The 19,784-nt window shown below is 40.1% G+C and overlaps 1 protein-coding gene across 4 annotated transcripts in view; it reads right to left on the reverse strand.

Moving 5' to 3' along the window:
• The window catches only part of adcyap1r1.S (adenylate cyclase activating polypeptide 1 (pituitary) receptor type I S homeolog), a 121,598-nt gene that overhangs the window by 23,223 nt on the left and 78,591 nt on the right, over nt 1-19,784 (reverse strand). For all 4 annotated transcript variants that reach the window (XM_041567061.1, XM_041567062.1, XM_041567063.1 and 1 more), the window contains 7 exon segments: nt 17,180-17,287; nt 10,020-10,046; nt 9,547-9,582; nt 9,228-9,331; nt 7,440-7,537; nt 6,625-6,757; nt 3,697-3,850 (listed from right to left, as the gene is read on the reverse strand). In XM_041567061.1, the coding sequence (XP_041422995.1) occupies nt 3,697-3,850; nt 6,625-6,757; nt 7,440-7,537; nt 9,228-9,331; nt 9,547-9,582; nt 10,020-10,046; nt 17,180-17,287 (660 nt within the window).

Raw genomic sequence — 19,784 nt, forward strand, 5'->3', positions numbered from 1 at the left:
TTTAACCTTTCCATTAGCATACCAAAGCACCATTGTGAACAATGGTGAATGCCTTAATTAGATGGGATGTTGTGACGCAGTTTTCTGTGTTAAATGAGATAAATGGGATATCTGTGTTTAGTTATTCTGTGTCAAACAGACAAACCAAAGTGGCTGCATCTGTATCCCTTAATATCTTGGAATAAAAACAAAATAAAAACCAAATAAATAACCAATGTACATTGCAAAATTTCCTAGAATAGCATCCTCCTCAATTTTACATTCACATTTTTAAAGGTTTACTTATCCTTTAAGGGTAATAGGCCAGCTTTATTGAACTGATTTATGCCAAAAAAAAAGTTATGGGCTTAATTTACAGCTAAATATCTTTGGGGAGGTTTGGTACAAAAATGTTCATTTTATCCACTGTTTCCAAATGATGCTTTTCATTCTTTTGTATAAGGAGCAGTGACAGATGGGCAGGAGATTTTTGACTGATGTTTATTGCCAGCTGGCAGCAACGGATAAAATGCCATGTGTGCCATAGCCCTTTAGGAGAAGGTGTTAAATGGTCTTTTATGAATGCAAGTGCGGGGTGTGAAGTAAAGCCATTTTTTAACCCATAATGCAGTACTCCTCCCCCCAGAATTCTAAGGTAATTGTGGCCATGTTGCATCTAAAGCAATTGCATATGATGTATTCATAAATTACTAGTAGGGATGGGCGAATTTTTTCGCCTCGTTTCGCCGAAAAAATGACGCCCATAGACTCGTATGGCAGCGTGCGTCAAAAACAAAAGACGCATGTCAAAACAGTTTTGCCGCGCGACAAAATTTTTTTGACGCCCATAGACTTTAATGGGCGTCTGCGACAATTCGCCGGCGGCGAATTTTTGGCGAAGCGAAACGGGTCAAATTCGCCCATCCCTAATTACTAGGTATGCACGGAATCCACTATTTTGGATTCAGCCGAAACTCCGAATCCTTTGCCGATTACCGGACCGAATCCGAATCCTAATTTGCATATGCAAATTAGGGGTGGGAAGGGGAAAACTTTTTTTACTTCCTTGTTTCGTTACAAAAAGTCATGAAATTTCCATCCCACCCCTAATTTTCATATGCAAATTAGGATTCAGATTCGGTTCGGCCGGGCAGAAGGATTCTGCGGAATCCGAATCCTGCGGAATTCGAATCCTGCGGAATCCGAATCCTGCGGAATCCGAATACTGCTGAAAAAGGCCAAATCCAGGCCGAGTCCCGAACCGAATCCTAGATTCAGTGCATCCCTATAAAGTACCCATTTGTGTAAATATTTATGGCCTGTGATAAAATATAAATGACTTAAGTTACCGGCATTGGCATCAAGTGTCCATGATATCACCAGCACCTTCACAACGCAACAGCCATTTTTATAAAATTACCTAGAATCTAAGGCAAATTTGGAAAAACATTTATATCGCCCCAGCATTATGGTTATGTTTCCTTGGCACCATTTTTAAAGTAAAACAATTGTTGAAGCAGGAATTGGTAAGAGGGAATGTATGTGTATGTATCGCAATAGGTCGCCGGTAATAAAAATAAAAGAGTTGCCAGTCGGAGCTGCACCATCAAAGAGACAAGAGAAAAAAGGGAAAATGTGCAAGTGCTCCAAGTGCATTAGAGAGAGTTCTTGGAAAAGGAACAGTGAGCATAAAGATGGCTGTTCCACTTTGATATTCAAAGAGGGTCCTACTAGAGCATCTTCAGAGAATAAATTGACTGAGGCAGGCTTCTTCCTTTTCATAAGGACCTCGTAATTCAATTTCCAGTATAGGTCACATGGTGTGTACTTATATTTTTGAAATTATTTATTAGACTACCCTGGATGAAAGTCATTTCAAACATAATGCATTTGATACAGCTGCATATAATCATTGTAGTTTAGAGAAAGAAAATGAATTGTTATACGTGGTCAATTGCCGAATAAAGGGTGTTAATTGATTGTGCTGTGTATTGATTGATAGTGCTGTATTATTGTAGGAAAAATAAGAAGCATAGAAAACTCAATGCCCCTTGTTGGGGAAAATGCGTCCATATCCATTCCTTGGGCTTAATGGTGCCCCTTTCAACCTACCGAAACAACAAAGGAGCAACCATGATCTCCCTATGCAAATATAGTGAGAGGTGTGGTGTTCAGTATAAATGATGTGGTCTCCAAGCTGATCAAGATCATCAAGATCATCATCAAAAAAAATCTTTACGTTTTCATAGCAGCGATGCACTAAAATGATCTAAAATTGTGTAATGCTTCCCTTCCGAATGTTTAAGACACGATTCCTTGGAAGAACGTTGCCCCGTTCTGGAAACATGTAGGATCAATACTCTTGGGAACAGTTGCATGGCACTTGCTATATCTCATGAGGGTTTCAACATGAAGAAAACCAAAAGGAGACCGCTCCAGCTCACCGCTGTTCTCCTGGCCAGGTGCTTAGTCCTCAGTGTCCCCACTGTGACCATATAACAAACTCAACAAATGGACGGCACTTCTGGACAAAGGTTTATTGGCACATATGTTGAAAGAAGTAGGATGGAACATACTTGGAGCAATTGTGCAAAAAAATAGGTGCTTTATTTGGATCTCAAACATGTGTTTGAGATCCAAATAAAGCACCTATTGTTTAGCACAATTGCTCCAAGTGTGTGCCATCCTACTTCTTTCAACATATGGAACAGGGGAACCAAGTCAAGCAACAAGGTTTCTGAATAGAGCACCACGGTAATATAGCCACAGTCTTTTGAACTATTGGAAGTTAAAGGTTTATTGGCAGGCTGCTGGAATTGGCATTGACAGGCATTTTCCAGCAGCCTGCTAATAAACCTTTGTCCAGAAGTGCCAAGTGCCATGTTGGGTTTCAACACGAAGAGGCAAATTGAGTATAAATTGACATTATTTGAAGGCACCGGCTATGGAAAAAAATTTGAGCTATTGACCATTAGTAATGGGTGAATAAATTCAGCTGGCGCAAAATTGCGGCAAATTTCTGTGTTTCGTCACGGTCGAATAAATTCACGAAAACTCCCTTGAAAATTCGCTGACGTCAAAAAAATTTGGACGCGGGTCTGAAAATTCCCTCACGCCGAAATCGTTGCGTCAACACTATTCAGACGCCCACTGACTTTAATGCTGCCGTCAAAATAGAGGCAATTGACTTTTCCAGAGGTGCGTCCAATTTTCGAGTTTCACAGATTTTTCACCATTAAGTGAATTTAATTCTTTGGCAAAACAACATGGGAGAAATTAGCCCATCACTATTGACCATGAATGGAACTGATATGGGGGCAGCTATGCCATGGGCAGAACAAAAATTACGTTCATATCAAATGACAGAGCGCTAAACAGAATCCTACATAAAGACTAGAAGGGAAACATATAGAGACAAACAGAACTGAGTGTCGTGCAGAAGAAGATGCTACAAGATCACACAAGTGCATATTATAGTAAGGGGATGTATTGTAAACGATATATATTTACATTTTATATTTAAAGAAATAATTTCTGGGGTACAAAAGATTATTGGGGCAGTGAAGCACAGCAAATAGCTTGAAACTCTTCTAGTCTCATAGAGCACCCTCTAAAGATTCCTTATCTGAAAAACCCCAAGTCCCGAAGCATTCTGGATAAAAGGTCCCATACCTGTATTTCTATGAAAAATATTGTCTCAACTAGAAAAAAACTTACCCCACCCAATGATGGTATACCAATAAAAGTATCTCCTTTCTGGAAAGAACGTCTCTACAAGGAGCGTAAAGAGATAAAGCCCTTCGATAAAAAGCCAGAAGTAGTTGGACATGACACAATAGTGGAAAAACACCATCACAACTTTGCATTCCACCTAGAAAAAACAAGAACAAGGTACAGTGAGTAGAGAAACATTGTGTTTAGGAGATCATTTCTCAAATGGGGTCTGGCATGCTATACCATCACATGGGCTTTATGAAGATTTGTGGGCATGGGCACACTAGTAAATACTGTACCAATTGGGGACAATTTAGTAAGCCTTGTGGCTCAGCATTAAAATAAACATGTCCCAATAGACGAAAATTAGTGATGGGCGAATCAATTTGCCAGGCACAAATTTGTGGCAAATTTCCACCCGTGAAAAATCCACCGCGTGTGGTTGCGTGTCAGAATAGTCATGTGCATAAAATTATTCAGATGACCATTGACTTTAATGCATTTAGACAAAATAGCCACGTGTATATTGTTGCTTGCGTCAAAATTGACGCACGTCAAAATTATTTTGGCGCCCATTGACTTCAAATGACTTTGCCATTTCGGGAATTTTTTGGTACCAGCCCAAGGCAACCACAGCCCTTTAACAGTAAAGATTTTCTGCTGGATAATTAGTGACGAGCCCTAAGCTTCTCAACAGCTGCTCAGAGCCCACTGAGCATGTGAGTGTCACAGATAGTGATGGGCGAATTTGGGGCGGTTCGCTTCGCCGAAAAAATTAGCGAATTTCCTGTGAAATTCGTGAAACGGCGCTGGCATCTCGTTTTTGACGCGAGCATCTGTTTTTGACGCCGGCGTCTGTTTTTTTGGATGCCGTTTTTGGTGAAATTCTGTCGGCGTCCAAAAAAAACAGACGCGGGCGTCTATTTTTTTAGCTTCGGTTTCGCAAATTTATTCGCCGGTGGCGAATCGCGGGAATTTGCGCCTGCCGAATAAATTCGCACATCACTAGTCACAGACACTTTCCAAGATGGTGACCCCCTGTGACAAGTTTGAAGTCCTGGATCATTGCTGCTATTGACAAGCTCAAACTTTAGCCTCGTGCAATAAGTTCACTATATAAAATATGGCATTTTTAGCCATATTCATTTTTAGGGTTTAGTATTCCTTTAAGGGTCCACAGATATAAAATGAAAAATTGAAGCAGCAACACTGTGCTCCATAAAAAAATGATAAAGTTTATTTAGTCCATTAAAAAAAACAAACCAACACTAGACCAAAACCTTACGCATTTCAAGCATTTTTCTTTTTATATCTGTGGATCCAAAAGATCAAAACCAACATCGTATTAGTCCATTTCTCGGAACAAACATAAGCATGATTTATCTGCTGAGGATACAGGCCCCTGTATGTGTAATCCTTCACCTCTATCAATTTACATGATTTTACTAATCCTTGTTCCAACATTCTGCCAAGGCCAAACAATGGGAACTCAGGCTTCAATAATAACAACTTTCTAATGACTTGATTTCACAGGTTGCTTTGTTGAAGGCATATAAGTAAAAAGTATAAAATATTGTCCTGTTCTAAAGGTGAGGGACCTGTTATCTAGACTGCTCAGGACCTGGGGTTTTCTGGATAATGGATCTTTCCATAATTTGAATCTTCATACCTTAACTGGCGCAAAATTTCGCTGATGTCAAAAATGTTTGGACAAGCATCGTAAAAGCTGCTCATGTCAAAATTGCAAGTGACAAAATTCGCATTTCGTGAATTTTTTGACGTTTTACAAATTTAGTGGGAAATTCATAAATTTCTCCCCAAAGTGAAACCCGCCAAATTCGCCCATCACTATTTAAAGGTTGACTACATACCATAAGCATGCCTCTATATGGTCACATAACCCCTCAGTTACTTCTAATCCTTTACAGTAGGGGGTACATTATCCCTTATAATACATGAGTGATACTCAGAGTTCCCTGTATAACTCAGCCTGCAGCCTTGTGCCTTTATATGGTCACAGAACAACCCCTCAGTGACTTCTAATATCCTTATCATTTACAGTAGGGGGTACATTATCCCTTATAATACATGAGTGATACTCTGAGTTCCCTGTATAACTCAGCCTGCAGCCTTGTGCCTTTATATGGTCACAGAACAACCCCTCAGTGACTTCTAATATCCTTATCATTTACAGTAGGGGGTACATTATCCCTTATAATACATGAGTGATACTCAGAGTTCCCTGTATAACTCAGCCTGCAGCCTTGTGCCTTTATATGGTCACAGAACAACCCCTCAGTGACTTCTAATATCCTTATCATTTACAGTAGGGGGTACATTATCCCTTATAATACATGAGTGATACTCAGAGTTCCCTGTATAACTCAGCCTGCAGCCTTGTGCCTTTATATGGTCACAGAACAACCCCTCAGTGACTTCCTTATCATTTACAGTAGGGGGTACAATATCCCTTATAACACATGGTTATAGTAAATGATGTCACTAATCAGTGCTAAGTTATTTGACAAGTTATTTATCAATTCATCATCAAATCATCAAAGCCTGTGTATTATAAAAATAATGTACCACTTGCTTTGAGATATGAAAATAGTATCAGTCACTGAGGACTTCCAATACTATTATCATTTACAATAGGTGATACTGTACATTACTGCCTGTAGATTGTACAGCAGGAGATACATTATTATTCTCTACATATTTCATGTGTGGAAGTAAAGGCAGTTACACGTTCTTTTATGCAAACTAAGCCTGGTGCCTCCTATTCTCAAACTCATCCAGTTCAGCAATGAAAGGGATTTAACGTCCATCTAATGGAAAATTAAAGACAAAGACCAGATCCAATCAAGAGCTCATTAGGCAGCTCTGCCTGTGTCTTTAATTGGAATCATGTCGGCAATACGTTTCCCTTACAGTTGAAAGATGACAGTGGTTGTTGTCTTGCTCAGCGTAGAGCACTTCATCCTTAATAAAGACTGATATTGCCCGTAGAATGAATGAGACGAATAGGTTCATATGGATGAAGTTTCTCGTGCAGTGAAGCTTTCTGGAATTGGAAATAGATATGGTTATAACAGAATATTTTATTCCATCTGGAAACACAAGCACATCTCTATGATAAAGCATTGATAATAGATGATAGATCTTCCAATGTTTGTAAATGCACAGCCCATTTGTCTATAGATGGAGAGTCAACTGTTCTTTGCAAACTTCCCTTCCTGAGTCCTGTGTTAGAGCACATTGCACATAGTTCTGCAGAGAGGCTGGATAGATAGATAGATAGATAGATAGATAGATAGATAGATAGATAGATAGATAGATAGATAGATAGATAGATAATGGATGGATGGATGGATGGATGGATGGGTGGATAAATGGATAGATAGATGATAGATAGATAATGGATGGATGGATGGGTGGATAAATGGATAGATAGATGATAGATAGAGGGATAGATAGATACATGGATGGATGGAGGGATGGATAGATAGATAGATAGATAGATAGAGAGAGATGGAGAGAGAGAGAGAGAGAGAGAGAGAGAGAGAGAGAGAGATGATAGATAGATAGATAGATAGATGATAGATAGATAGATAGATAGATAGATAGATAGATAGATAGATGATAGATAGATAGATAGATAGATAGATAGATAGATAATAGGGGAATGGATAGATAGATAGATAGATAGATAGAAAGAAAGAAAGAAAAATAAAATATGAGATTACCTGAATCGGCATAGAATTACCATTGCTGTTGTGAGGGCAACAAGGGATGTGCTGTACCCCACGGTGTAGAGAGCTTTGACAGAGAGGTAGTATGTATCCTGAGAGACAAGACATTCATTAATACAACAGCTAATCATGACATACTATAAAGTACAAATGGAGCAAGAATATCCTAGCCCTTATTTTGTACCACCCAGGAACATTTTCCATGCTTGTGTTCGTAGTGGACTGGTAAACATATCCCCATTTACTTTGCATTCCCACAAAGATTGTGCCCAAAGAGGACCCTTAGTCTAAGAATTTCCTGGGTCACAGTATGACCCCTAGCTATCCCAGGTTTGGCAGTTAGGTTGCGCTGTGCTACTATATATTGTGCCTGAGCCATGTGGCTTAGGGGATGTTGCTAGAGGCTTTTGCCAGGGTTATTTGCCTGAACTCTCCTAAGCGGATTTGAACCTACTATGGAGCCATCATTAGCCAGGAGTAGTAAGGGGTAGCTAGATTATGGGTAGACTGATATTCCCCTTAGTAGCACTATTAGAGGGAAGACTCCACAATTAATCTGCATTGTGAGTATATACTGCTTATCACAATATGATTGTCTTCTGTATCACTGTTCTATTCCCCCATGTGGATTGCTGTTAATAAATAAGTTCAGTTATTGTTCAAAGAACCACTGGCGACCATTCTTTATTAATACCACTGATCACAGTGAGTAATGCCGTGCCTCTACACCTTTATGAGGGCTCACTCCCTCAGAATTAAGGACTCATCCAGGGCACATATTCGAGTACAGCTATAGGTTGAAGCCACGGTGCTGCTCATTTTACTATAAGCTTACACATTGCTCCCCAACTTGTTTCACATAAGAATGTTGCTCACGGCTACAAAAGTTTGGGGACCACAAACACAATCTGCAGCTCTCCATTCATTTTAAATTTATATGTTTTTTGCTTGGCAGTCCCCAGATTGGCATGGAGGTTGGTCCCTGGTTGGCAGGGTCAGTAACCCTAGCAGTGGTTTGAATATCAGATTGGAAGACTCTAATAGAAAGAAAAACTATAGTAATAGTTAGGCTATAAAGAATCTGTTTTTTTTTTGACTCGCTGACTTTACTCATAATGTAGTCGATACCATGGTAGTGCTCATAACAATGGTATGTGCACTGGAAACCCATTCATAGCATTGACCCACAATACATGCTCCAGTGTTTCCCAGCCATTGAACCTCAAACTGGAGGTGGCCTTGATGGTCACCAAGGCCACTGTGCACTTCTGCAATCCAAGTGCCGGTATGATGGAGAAGATACGTTTAAAAATTCCTGGTGAATTTTATATTTGCCGAACCAATATACCCATCTCTACGAAATTATTGAGTGTTGAGTGGTTGCCTTGCAGTTAGCATACTTCCAAATATTTAAAATTAAGACAATCTACCAGTCAATCTACCCCTCCCATACACAGTTATACTCCCAGTCCATCAAAAACCATGCAAACATTTACACATTTGGGAAACTATGAGAAGGACCGTCCCACCTAAACTGGGACCATTAGATAAGTCTACAAGATCCTGGATCTAGAAATATGGGAATTCCTAAATAAGTGTTTTATTTTTAATGTTCAATGAATAACCTTAAAAATATGATGTCTTATCATTTGATTTAGGTCAGAATACAAGAAAAGTGATATTAACCATGTTATAAAAGTAAAATAAAATGCCTATGCCGTATTAACGACGTGCATCAAGAAAGAAAGATCTGCAAGAACTGGATAGAGTTTTGCTTCTCACCTGGTCTGGCCCTGTTTCGTTGATATCAAAGTCACAGGCTTCAGAGTAATGAGGAAAAGGTTCAGACCAGCCATTTTCTGTGCAGTTCCTTTTGATTGTTCCCTCTGTATAAAACATGTAGTTTCAGAAGAAGGTGATTGGAATGGAAGACATTGAGGGGGTAATGTAATAGTAGATTTTCATTTGCTCCAGGTCTATTAACCCAAACCAACTGAAAGCATAAATGTTACCTGCTGGCTGGTTGGTTTAGGTTATTATCCATGGAGCAGACACAGGCAAAAAGGTCACATTGAAAGGTCACATAGACATATCATTTTACCTGACTGTTGCTCCTCAATGTTCTCTGGAGACCAACCTATATTGTAGAGAGCAGCCATTTAGCAGGTTGTTATGTGAAAAAAAAGTTAATGTACTTTAAATGTATGAAAACACAGTACAGAGTTTACTGCTACTTAGGAATAGAGACATGTAGCAGTAAGGATTATCCAAAATACCCCTTCCTTGGGACATCTCAACAAAGCTAAATTGAGCCCTGGGGAATCTGAAACCTTATCCACAAACATGAGTGTTGCAATATATATGGTATCATGGCCCACCACCGTAACTTCTTATTCATACGGCTTGGATGATGGCCATGTTCTATCTAGTCTTTGGTGGTAGTGATGGGGCATGGGTAGGCATACTAGTCAAATGGTTTTCTTTCGAAGGTCCTACAAACCATTTCCTCCTCTGACACATATGTCAAAATATTACTTTTAGTAAAGCAATCACACAGTTTCCATTTGTTCTTACCTAAGCTTCGATCAACAAAGTCCATTTCTAGAAAGAAAGAAATATTTTTTTATAGTTAATAGGGTAGGACATCGTCATCATCATAATCCTTATCTGACTACATAGACACCTTTTAGGCATTTAATCACCATTTTAATAGGTAATTAAAAGTGTGCAGAATATGTATGACTCACAAATAGTCTTTTTTGTACAATAGACTAACAGTTAAAATCTGGGTCACATACAATATTCATATACATTATGTAAATATGGCCTTTCTTTACAATGTTCTACTGAGACCCCAAATGAGTAACTTCCACTTCTTCTCTGGAATTGCCGAAGCTGTAACCTATGTAACCTCCAACCTGTTGGAGGGTGTTGTTCCAGTAACCCAGGAGTAGAGTGACCCCCTTCCTCTGCCTAGTTTATATATAAGGGTAAAGAGCACATGGCTTGCTCTCTTTGTTCTCCACCTAGTACCACTGTTGGATGTGCTGGAGATACAGAAGGTGAAATGCCCAACATGAAGTTTTTGAGCCCCAAGGTTACCAACGGGATCTCATAAACAAGATAAAGGCAGTGGGTGGTAGTTCCTGTCAAAAAAACATAATAGGAGTTGTGAGATAGGTAGTATAACATAGTAAGCTTCAACAGCTTCAACTCCACCGAGAAGAAGCAAAGTGGACTGTTGGTGGTCTGCTAATTATTCCTATACATTTTCCCTAATTGCCTTATACTTATGAAGTAGTTTCTGCTACTGTCTATTTAATAAATCACCTGATTAAGAAACACTGGCCTTCAATTTCTTTCCTGTATATGAGAGTTACAGCATATAACACCAACACCACCATGAGGGCCCATTTGTGCAAGATGGCCGCATATTGAGTACTCGATTGGTCAGCAGCAGTGGTAAAGAGGGATTTTTACAGTATTTAACTCCCAAATAAATACAGGTATGGGGTCTGTTATCCAGAATGCTCGGGACCTGGGGTTTTCTAGATAACAGATCTTTCTGTAGTTTGGATCTTCATAGCTTAAGTCTACTAGAAAATAATTTAAACATTAAATAAATCCAATAGGCTTGCTTTGCCTCCAATAAGGATAAATTATATCTTAGTTTGGATCAAGTACAAGCTACTGGTTTATTACAGAGAAAAGGGAAATCATTTTGAAAATTTTAGATTATTTGAATAAAATGGAGTCTATGGGAGGTGGCCTTTCCATAATTCGGAGCTTTCTGGATAATGGGTTTCTGGATAACGGATCCCATACCTGTACAATCACAGTGGGGTTTGTGATGTTTAAATATTTGTATTTATGTCTATGCCCAAGAGGTTTCATTTTTTTGGTCAAAAAGACCTCACTGCACAATTCACCACTTGGTGGCAACATTGTGTCAGATTCGGGCGTGATGTTAATTTTGAATTATTGGGATAAGATGTGTCTGTTCTGGGGATACAATTGATGCTCTCTTGACACCTCATCCCTTTAGATCAAAAGAATTTATTCCGCAGAGCGATTTCCAGCATCCATCTTCTTTAGGAGTACAAGTAAATTCTGTCTATTTAACATACACAAAGAAGGCTTTTATTCATTTATGACGGAAGGATGGCGTGAAGCAGTTTATCCTTTTCCCATGCAGAATAAGCAGTTGTGCTTAGACCTCCGGGGTTAGGCGCTTCAGGGCTGACCCTGTGAAGTTGCTCTATGATATGGAATGGAAAGTGAAGGATTTTAGAGCATATGTTTAGATATGAAGTATAACGGTGCACATCTTTCCGGAACAGCTTATCATAATCATCATTAATTTATACAGAGAACTCCTTTTAAACAGAAGATACCGTATACGCATGCCTCGTGTTATACACAAGACAGTGCCTGAATACCAAAAAGTCAAATATTTTAACCCTTATTCCACTAATGTATTTTTAATAAAAAATCGTTTTCGCAAATAGTCTTTGTTATTTTGTTCATACAGTTTTTTTTTAGATCATTTCTTTTTGAGTTCCTCAACCAACCTTTTTTTTTTTTTAGAGCTGTAATCCTGCTGTGAGTCGCTGACCGATTATAACTTCTCCGGTTGGCTGAGGACAGCAATTTGTAGTTATGGTGAGATAAGATTATACGAACCAAAATGACCTCCTAGGATCTAACACGGGATGCAAAGAAAAAAGCTAAGGTGGTAGCAGGGTGCAAGTGCTGTACAGGCAAAAGGCTTTTTTATGTATGCAAGTGCAGTGAACAAAGTGCAATTGCCATATTTTCCTCATAATTCAGTGTTTTCGTTCCTGGAATTACAGCATTGTTGCAGTTGCTAGAGGGCAATGCACCTGAGATACGCAATAATACCTGGGCGGTACCTTGAGAAACACCACTTCCTCTCTAGCCCGTTTCTTCTTCTGATGCGCACCGCTTCCAAGTTTGATGGGTGTGATGCTACTGTACGACCTTTTTTATTCAGTGCTGTGGGTCTGAAATCATCATGGTTGTAGCGAAATTCAAATATTCAAAGGGCCTTGGCCAATAATTAATTTCCCAACATAGGTCTAATTTTTCATAGTTCCTGATTGATCTTCAAGTCAGGTTTGTCCTTGACCCTTGTCGGTCCCTGATTACTGCTAATTTGCTGTCTGTACCTTTGCCCAGTGCTGGGCCAAGCCAACTGGACACCCTAGGCTACCCAGCCCGCTCCTCCCATGCAAACGTCTGAACGCAATCGTCCCCAAAGTAACCTGCATGAGCACACATGCGCAGTAGTAGAGGGGAAGTCAGGGGAATGGGGGGAGAGCGGCTGATGGGAGGGGAGAGCGGCTGATGGGAGGGGAGAGCAGCTGATTGGAGGGGAGATGACTGATGGGAGGGGAGACTGATGGAAGGGGAGGGAGAGGAGAGCCATAGAGGGGAGGGAGGAGAATGCGACACAGGGCAGCCTGTTGCTCGTTACGGTTCCTATGTCTGCCCAGAACTCTCCTTGGTTCTCTCACTTTAAGACCTGGTGGCTAGTGATGGGCGAAAATTCGTGAAACGGCGCCGGCATCTCGTTTTTGACGCCGGTGCCCGTTTTTGACACCGGCGCCTGTTTTTTTGACGCCGGAGCCCGTTTTTGACGCCGGCGTCTGTTTTTTAGGAAAAATTTTTTTGACGCTGGCGGCAAAACGCGCAAATTCGCCGCGAATTCGCGCCTGGTGAATAAATTCGCCCATCACTACTGGTGGCATCTGAGTAGCGGAGGGCTCCTCCTGAAGCAAAAGGAGGCTGTTATAGGGAGAATCGCGAGCCATGATCGGAACCTTGGCATTGGTCTCAAGAGCTTGCTTTTCACTGCTGTCTAGTCCATGTATCATGTAGAATTAGTGTAGCATGAGGCCATAGAGTCAACCAGCTTCCTGTTAACTTGCAACAATACAATCACCAAGAGCAACCGAGAGGTTCTAATAATCCAATGCTTGTGTATCCCTCCAGTATCCCTCCATTTTTCATTAGTATTGTAAATACTTGTCACAAGTAAGCCCTGAAACTGAAATTTGTATTCTTGAAAATTTAATTGATCTCCTATTGTCTCTGCAGTTGGCTGTATACCTATCGCTTTGATATTTACTTCAATTCACATTGGAAGGACATTATGGGTTTTGGAATCAGTAAGTGTTCGGTAAGGTCTTTTTTAACTGAATAAAGCAAGGATATCCTTCAAGAGTTACACAAAAGATATTCCTTTCTACTGCCAAGAAAGCACTTTAACATTACAAAAGGATCTGTCCTGTTGGAGTATGCAGATGGGTATCTTATTACTTCTTCCAGAATACAAGAACTATCTAGAGGGCCATTGTTCCTTCTCTTCATTAAATGCTTCCTTCTTCAAATAATATCTTAAATCACTAAGGGGGATTATCTATCAAAATCTTCTGAATTTTTAAATAAAAAAAAGTCTGAACAAACTATGATCCACGATTTTACCTAATTTATTATTAAAAAAGCTTGATTTATAGGGTTCAGTTTTGGAGTTTTTTCCTGAATCCCTCGATTTTTTAGGGCTTTTTCCTTGAAAGCCCAAATCTTCCAGTCCTTATGTAAAATATGGCAACCGCTAATTGTGTTTACATAAATCATTTCACAATAAAACAGTCTGGGGACTGGTGAGATGGAATGTGGTATGTGTTGCTCTGTGTTATTTGAATTGAGACCAGCAGGGAAGAAAGTATTTTGGCTGGTTGTACATTATGTCTAACTTCCATTGCAAATCAATTTAGCCTCTGTGTTCAACATGCATTCATGGGGCACTCAAACTCAACACATCTTGAACTTTGGCACTGCAGTGGTTGGTGGTGTGTATGTTGCCTTAAAAGCCTGTAAGTAGAAGTATATTGAACCAATGGGACCTGTGACATCTGCCCATGGCCACAACATGTTAGGTGGAGGTATTAGCTTTTGTTGAGGAAAGTCAAGGAAGATCACAGCAACTATGGGTCACAGCTCACCTTGACTCACTATAGGACATGCTCTCCAGCCAAAGCATTATAGTACTTATAGGTGTTACACACAGTTAGGCACGGATTTCTGCCTTCGGTGACCCAAGGTCGCTCTGTGCCGCAGGGTCCTAGTGCCCGCCAATGGCATGCTGCTGGGTCCTAGCGCCCAAAAACATCACTGGAAACCCCCTGTCCCCCCTCAGGTGCCCGTGTGCGCATTCAGGCAGCTAGGCATCATGCCGTCCCTACTGTGTTGCCGCCCTAGGATCGGGCCTTTGTGGCCTCGCCACAAATCCGGCCTGCACACAGTCAGTGCTATGCATACAGTTTTATATCTTCTCTCTGTGTAGGTGCATGCACATCCATAATACATTAGTATGATGGAAGGCCAGAATGCACCAAGTATGCCAAATCTCCTCCCGGTGCCTTTGGCAAGTTTCCATGCTAGACCCCATGCCAGGCCTCCTCCTTTCATCATTTCAAAAATGTCTCCTCTTTGCACCCTCACCCATTTCAGGCCCCTTCCCTTAAAATCAGAATTTCGGCTCTGCTAGTGCAATGGCGCTTTCCCCATTAGCGATGTGGCCCCCCTACACCCACTACAGCGCTGGAAATGGCATGTGCCGGGTGCTAGGGGGGGTGGCAAGAAGCCCGAAATGCCCCTACACACACCATGCCAACTATCTTCATTGTGCCGCCCCCTACATCTGATATGAGATCTCCTCACTTCTCAATGACATTGTAAAACATCTTTCTGCCTCCCCCAAGCCATGTTCCCCTCACTAGGGTTGCCATCTGGTGGTAAAAATGATGCTTGATTCTTACGTTATTAATAGGGAAAAAAGAGATAAATTAGAAGGCTGGGGTTTTTGTTCTAGAAAAGGTGAAAAACCTACCTTGCCCCGTGTAGGCACAGCCAACATAACATGGGATGAGAAGAACGTGGGTCAGAGCAACTGCCATTACATACACCACAGTGTTCAACATGTCTCAGTAATCATAGTGGTCAAACCTATAGCCATCATGTTGTTGTGCAATATATTCCCCAGCATCCCCAGCCAGCAGAATATTAAATCACACTGGGTTGGAAGCCTGTAAGTCTGACCTTTTGGCTTGAATTAAAATAATGAGAATTTTAAGAATGACTAAAACAGAATGACTTCAAAGAATTTCTAGACTACTCCATGGAGACGCATGATCACCTCATGTTCCCATAAGTGATTTATGAGCGCAGTCACCCCACCCATTACAATTTAATCTTATTTGCCAGAGTAATAAAATCAGCATCAAACGCAGAGGAGGACGTTGCTGAGGTGAGCGCCAGCATCTGGTGCAGAGGCGGAAAGTACAGTAGCAATGGAACAGCACGGGAGCTGACATTTTTTAGATTCTGTTTCCAGGCAGGGATTCTTTTCAGACCGTTTTTTTTCCCCACTGTCACAGTTCTGCTCTCAGCGTCTTCTGGGCAGAAAGAAATCTGTCATTCTATGGAGAGAATTGGCAACTGGAACACAATAGAAAATGCATGTGTCTGTGTTCTTTGTAATATCGTTGTATACATGGAACATGCTGATTCCTTCCACAGCGAGAACAGAGGGTTCAGTTGTAAAGCAACGGGTACATTTTTTTTTGCACTGTGACCCATTGGGTTGCACCCTGAGGCACAGCTTAAAGGAATTGTTCAGTATAAAAATAAAATAGATAGGCTGTGCAAAATAAAAAATATTTCTAATATAGTTAGTTAGCCAAAAATGTAATGTATAAAGGCTGGAGTGACTGGATGTCTAACATAATAGCCAGAACACTACTTCCTGCTTTTCAGCTCTCTTGCTTTCCACTGATTGGTTACCAGGCAGTAACCAATCAGAGACTTGAGGGGAGGCCACATGGGTCATAACTGTTGCTTTTGAATCTGAGCTGGCGAATTTATTTGCCCATCACTAGAAATGACTAATGGATTTGGATCGAAATAAATGTCATAACGATAACATAAACATTATATTGTATATTATCAGGTTCAGAACAAGCACAAAAGTGCCCTTCAGGGGCTAAAACTTGAACGTACTTGGAGTCATCATGTTGGAAATGCATTACAAAGTATCATGTATGTGTCAGTGTGGAAATAGTGTACATGGAGGCCCATTCATTCTAAGCAACGCATTGTTGCTACGCAGTGTACTACAAGGTTACATTGTTTTTTTGGTTTGTATAGATAAAAGTGTCATTGGCAAAAGTTGACTGTAGGACTTTTATACTTCTGCCAAATTTATTCGCCGACCGCGACTAAATTTATGAAACTGCAGTGATGATTTGCTGTTGAAAAAGTTACTGCGTCAAATAAAAAAATAAAATTGCTCCGTGTCAAAATTATTCGGACACCCATTAACTTTAATGCATTCAAACAAAATAGTCGCACATAAAAAAAATTGTCGCTCACGTCAAAAGTGTTTTGACCTCCAATGTGTTTCGGGAATTTTTGACGTTTGCTTTGCCGAATAATTCGCGAAATGGCGAAAACTTGTGAAACGCATTGGGCCAGATTCGCCCATCACTAGTTATTTCAATAAGGTTATAGTAGTGCTTTGCCTTGATGAAGCTCCCATTGGCTGACCCAAACACTATTCTGCAGGGACAAACCCTGTATTCATTTATAACCCTGAGAAATATCCAGTACTGCAGCAATAAAGCCTGACAATAAACCATAAGGACACTCACCATCTTCTGAGCCAATCATGCTGAACAGTGCAGGGCATCGGACAGACACGACTTTTCCCACTTCGGCGGGCATCCAGCAAGTAATGTTATCCCACATGCCTGGGCATCCTGCAAATTAATATAAACAAGTTGTGAGAGGTTGTTGGAACTTTATGTAGAGCTGAATCTTCATGACCTACATACAGTGGCGTAACTAGATGCTACTGGGCCCCACAGTAAATCCATTTTCGAGCCCACAGAGGTTATACTTTTTTACTAAAATATATTGAACTAGCACATTAATTAGGCCCTCATGCGAGCCCCTATACCTCCTGGGCCCCCCTGCAGCCACAGGGTCTGCTTCCTCTCTAGTTACGCCCCTGCCTACATAAGAGAACGAGACTCAATGGTAAAGGCAGTTCTTGATATGTGATATAATCAGTTGGACATCAGTTGGACCCCACGAGGTTTAGAAACTTCAAAGGAGAGTTGCACATTGAGAAACCCATTGATAACCCTTACGCAGCTGAGTATAGACCAATGAATGGTTCCTTCACAATACCATGACATGCGGCGTCTAGCTGTACAGTATTCAGCATCCCAACCCCTGAATAAGATCAGAAAACCCAAGTCATAAAAAGTGCTCATCACAAAAAGATAAGGATATACCACTTGTTGCTTTGCTGATAATGTTGGAAGGACTGGTTGGCTGCACTGGCTTTAGGGACATTTTTGTCTGGGAAGGTTACCCAATGATAACCCAATGATTACCCAATGATAACCCAATGATAACCCAATGATTACCCAATGATTGCCCAATGATTGCCCAATGATTGCCCAATAATTACCCAATAATTACCATGGGTTTAATGTGCTCATTACCTTATGTGCATCTGGGTGGTACAGTGGCTGGTGCTGTTTGGGTCTGTACCAGGGCAAGATCAGAAACATATGTCCTACTAACCATACAGAGAATCCTCTAATTACTGCCCTCTGCTGGCAGGTAGATATTACAGTAGCCATGCCAGCATATTATACACAAGGCTAAATAAACATGTTGTTCATATAATAATCTCTCTAATGCTTTATTTACCAGTAGGTCTTTCCAGCTGACACAAGGTCACCCATTCCGATTAGAAGAAAAGAGGTTCCGGCTAAATATTGGGAAGGGGTTTGTTACAGTGAGAGCTGTGAAGATGTGGAATTGTCTCCCTGAATCAGTGGTACAGGCTGATACATTAGATAGGTATAAGAAGGGGTTGGATGGTGTTTAGCAAGTGAGGGAATACAGGGATATGGAAGATAGTTCATAGTACAAGTTGATCCAGGGACTAGTCCAATTGCCATTTTGGGGTCAGGAAGGAATTTTTCCCCCTCTGAGGCAAATTGGAGAGGCTTCAAATGGGTTTTTTTTGACTTCCTCTGGATCAACTGGCAGTTAGGCAGGTTATTTATTGACTTAAAAGGTTGAACTTGATGGACGTGTGTCTTTTTTCAACCTAACTTACTATGTTACTATGTTATATTGTTACTATGTATGTTACTATGTTATTATATTACTATGTATGTTACTATGTTGTTATGTTGCTATTTTATTATGTTGCTATGTTATAATATTATTATGTTAATATGTTACTATGTTATTATATTACTATGTATGTTACTATGTTATTATGTTGCTATGTTATTATGTTACTATGTTATAATGTTAATATGTTACTATTTATTATGTTACTATGTATGTTACTATGTTATAATGTTACTATGTTAATATTTACTATGTTATTATATTACTATGTATGATACTATGTTATTATGCTTCTATGTTACTATATTACTATGTTATAATGTCACTATGTTAATATGTTACTATGTATGTTACTATGTTGTTATGTTACTATGTTACTATGGTATTACTGTATGTTACTATGTTGGAAGAACAGTAAGAATTATGTATATAATTGTTGCTATGAGACATATACTATCAATGACTATTATTTTACTATCACTTACTATTCCAATTACCCCACACCCTCAAACTTGACCCCCATGCTGGCCTCTTGGGGGACTGGGAAAGTTAACGAGGTAGAGAGGACTGGGGAGTGGAAACCTTACAGCGAGTAGACCCACATTATAAAAAAAATACAACACAGCTACACAATATAAACTAAGGTAATACAGGTATGAGAACCATTAAACCTTTATCCAGAAAGTTCCAAAGTATGGGAAGTCCATCTCCCATAGACTCTATTTTAATAAAATAATCCAAATTTTTAAAAATTATTTCATTTTTCTCTGTATTAATAAAACAGTAGCTTGTACTTGATCCCAACTAAGATATAATTAATCCTTATTGGGTGTAAAACGATTCTATTGGGTTTATTTAATGTTTACATTAATTTCTAGTAGACTTAAGGTATGAAGATCCAAATTATGGAAAGATCCCTTATCAGGAAAACCTCAGGTCACGAGCATTTTGGATAATAGGTCCCATACCTGTACCCCTTTCCAGCCATGGCATTGCCAAAAATGAAATCATCCCTTCTATTCGATTCCTTTCACCTGGTGAGTTTTATTTTCCCTTAAACACTGGTTTTCTTCCTCCTCAATGGTCAGAGCTGAAATG

This window comes from Xenopus laevis, chromosome 6S (assembly GCF_017654675.1).
Source record: "Xenopus laevis strain J_2021 chromosome 6S, Xenopus_laevis_v10.1, whole genome shotgun sequence".
Lineage (NCBI taxonomy): Eukaryota > Metazoa > Chordata > Amphibia > Anura > Pipidae > Xenopus > Xenopus laevis.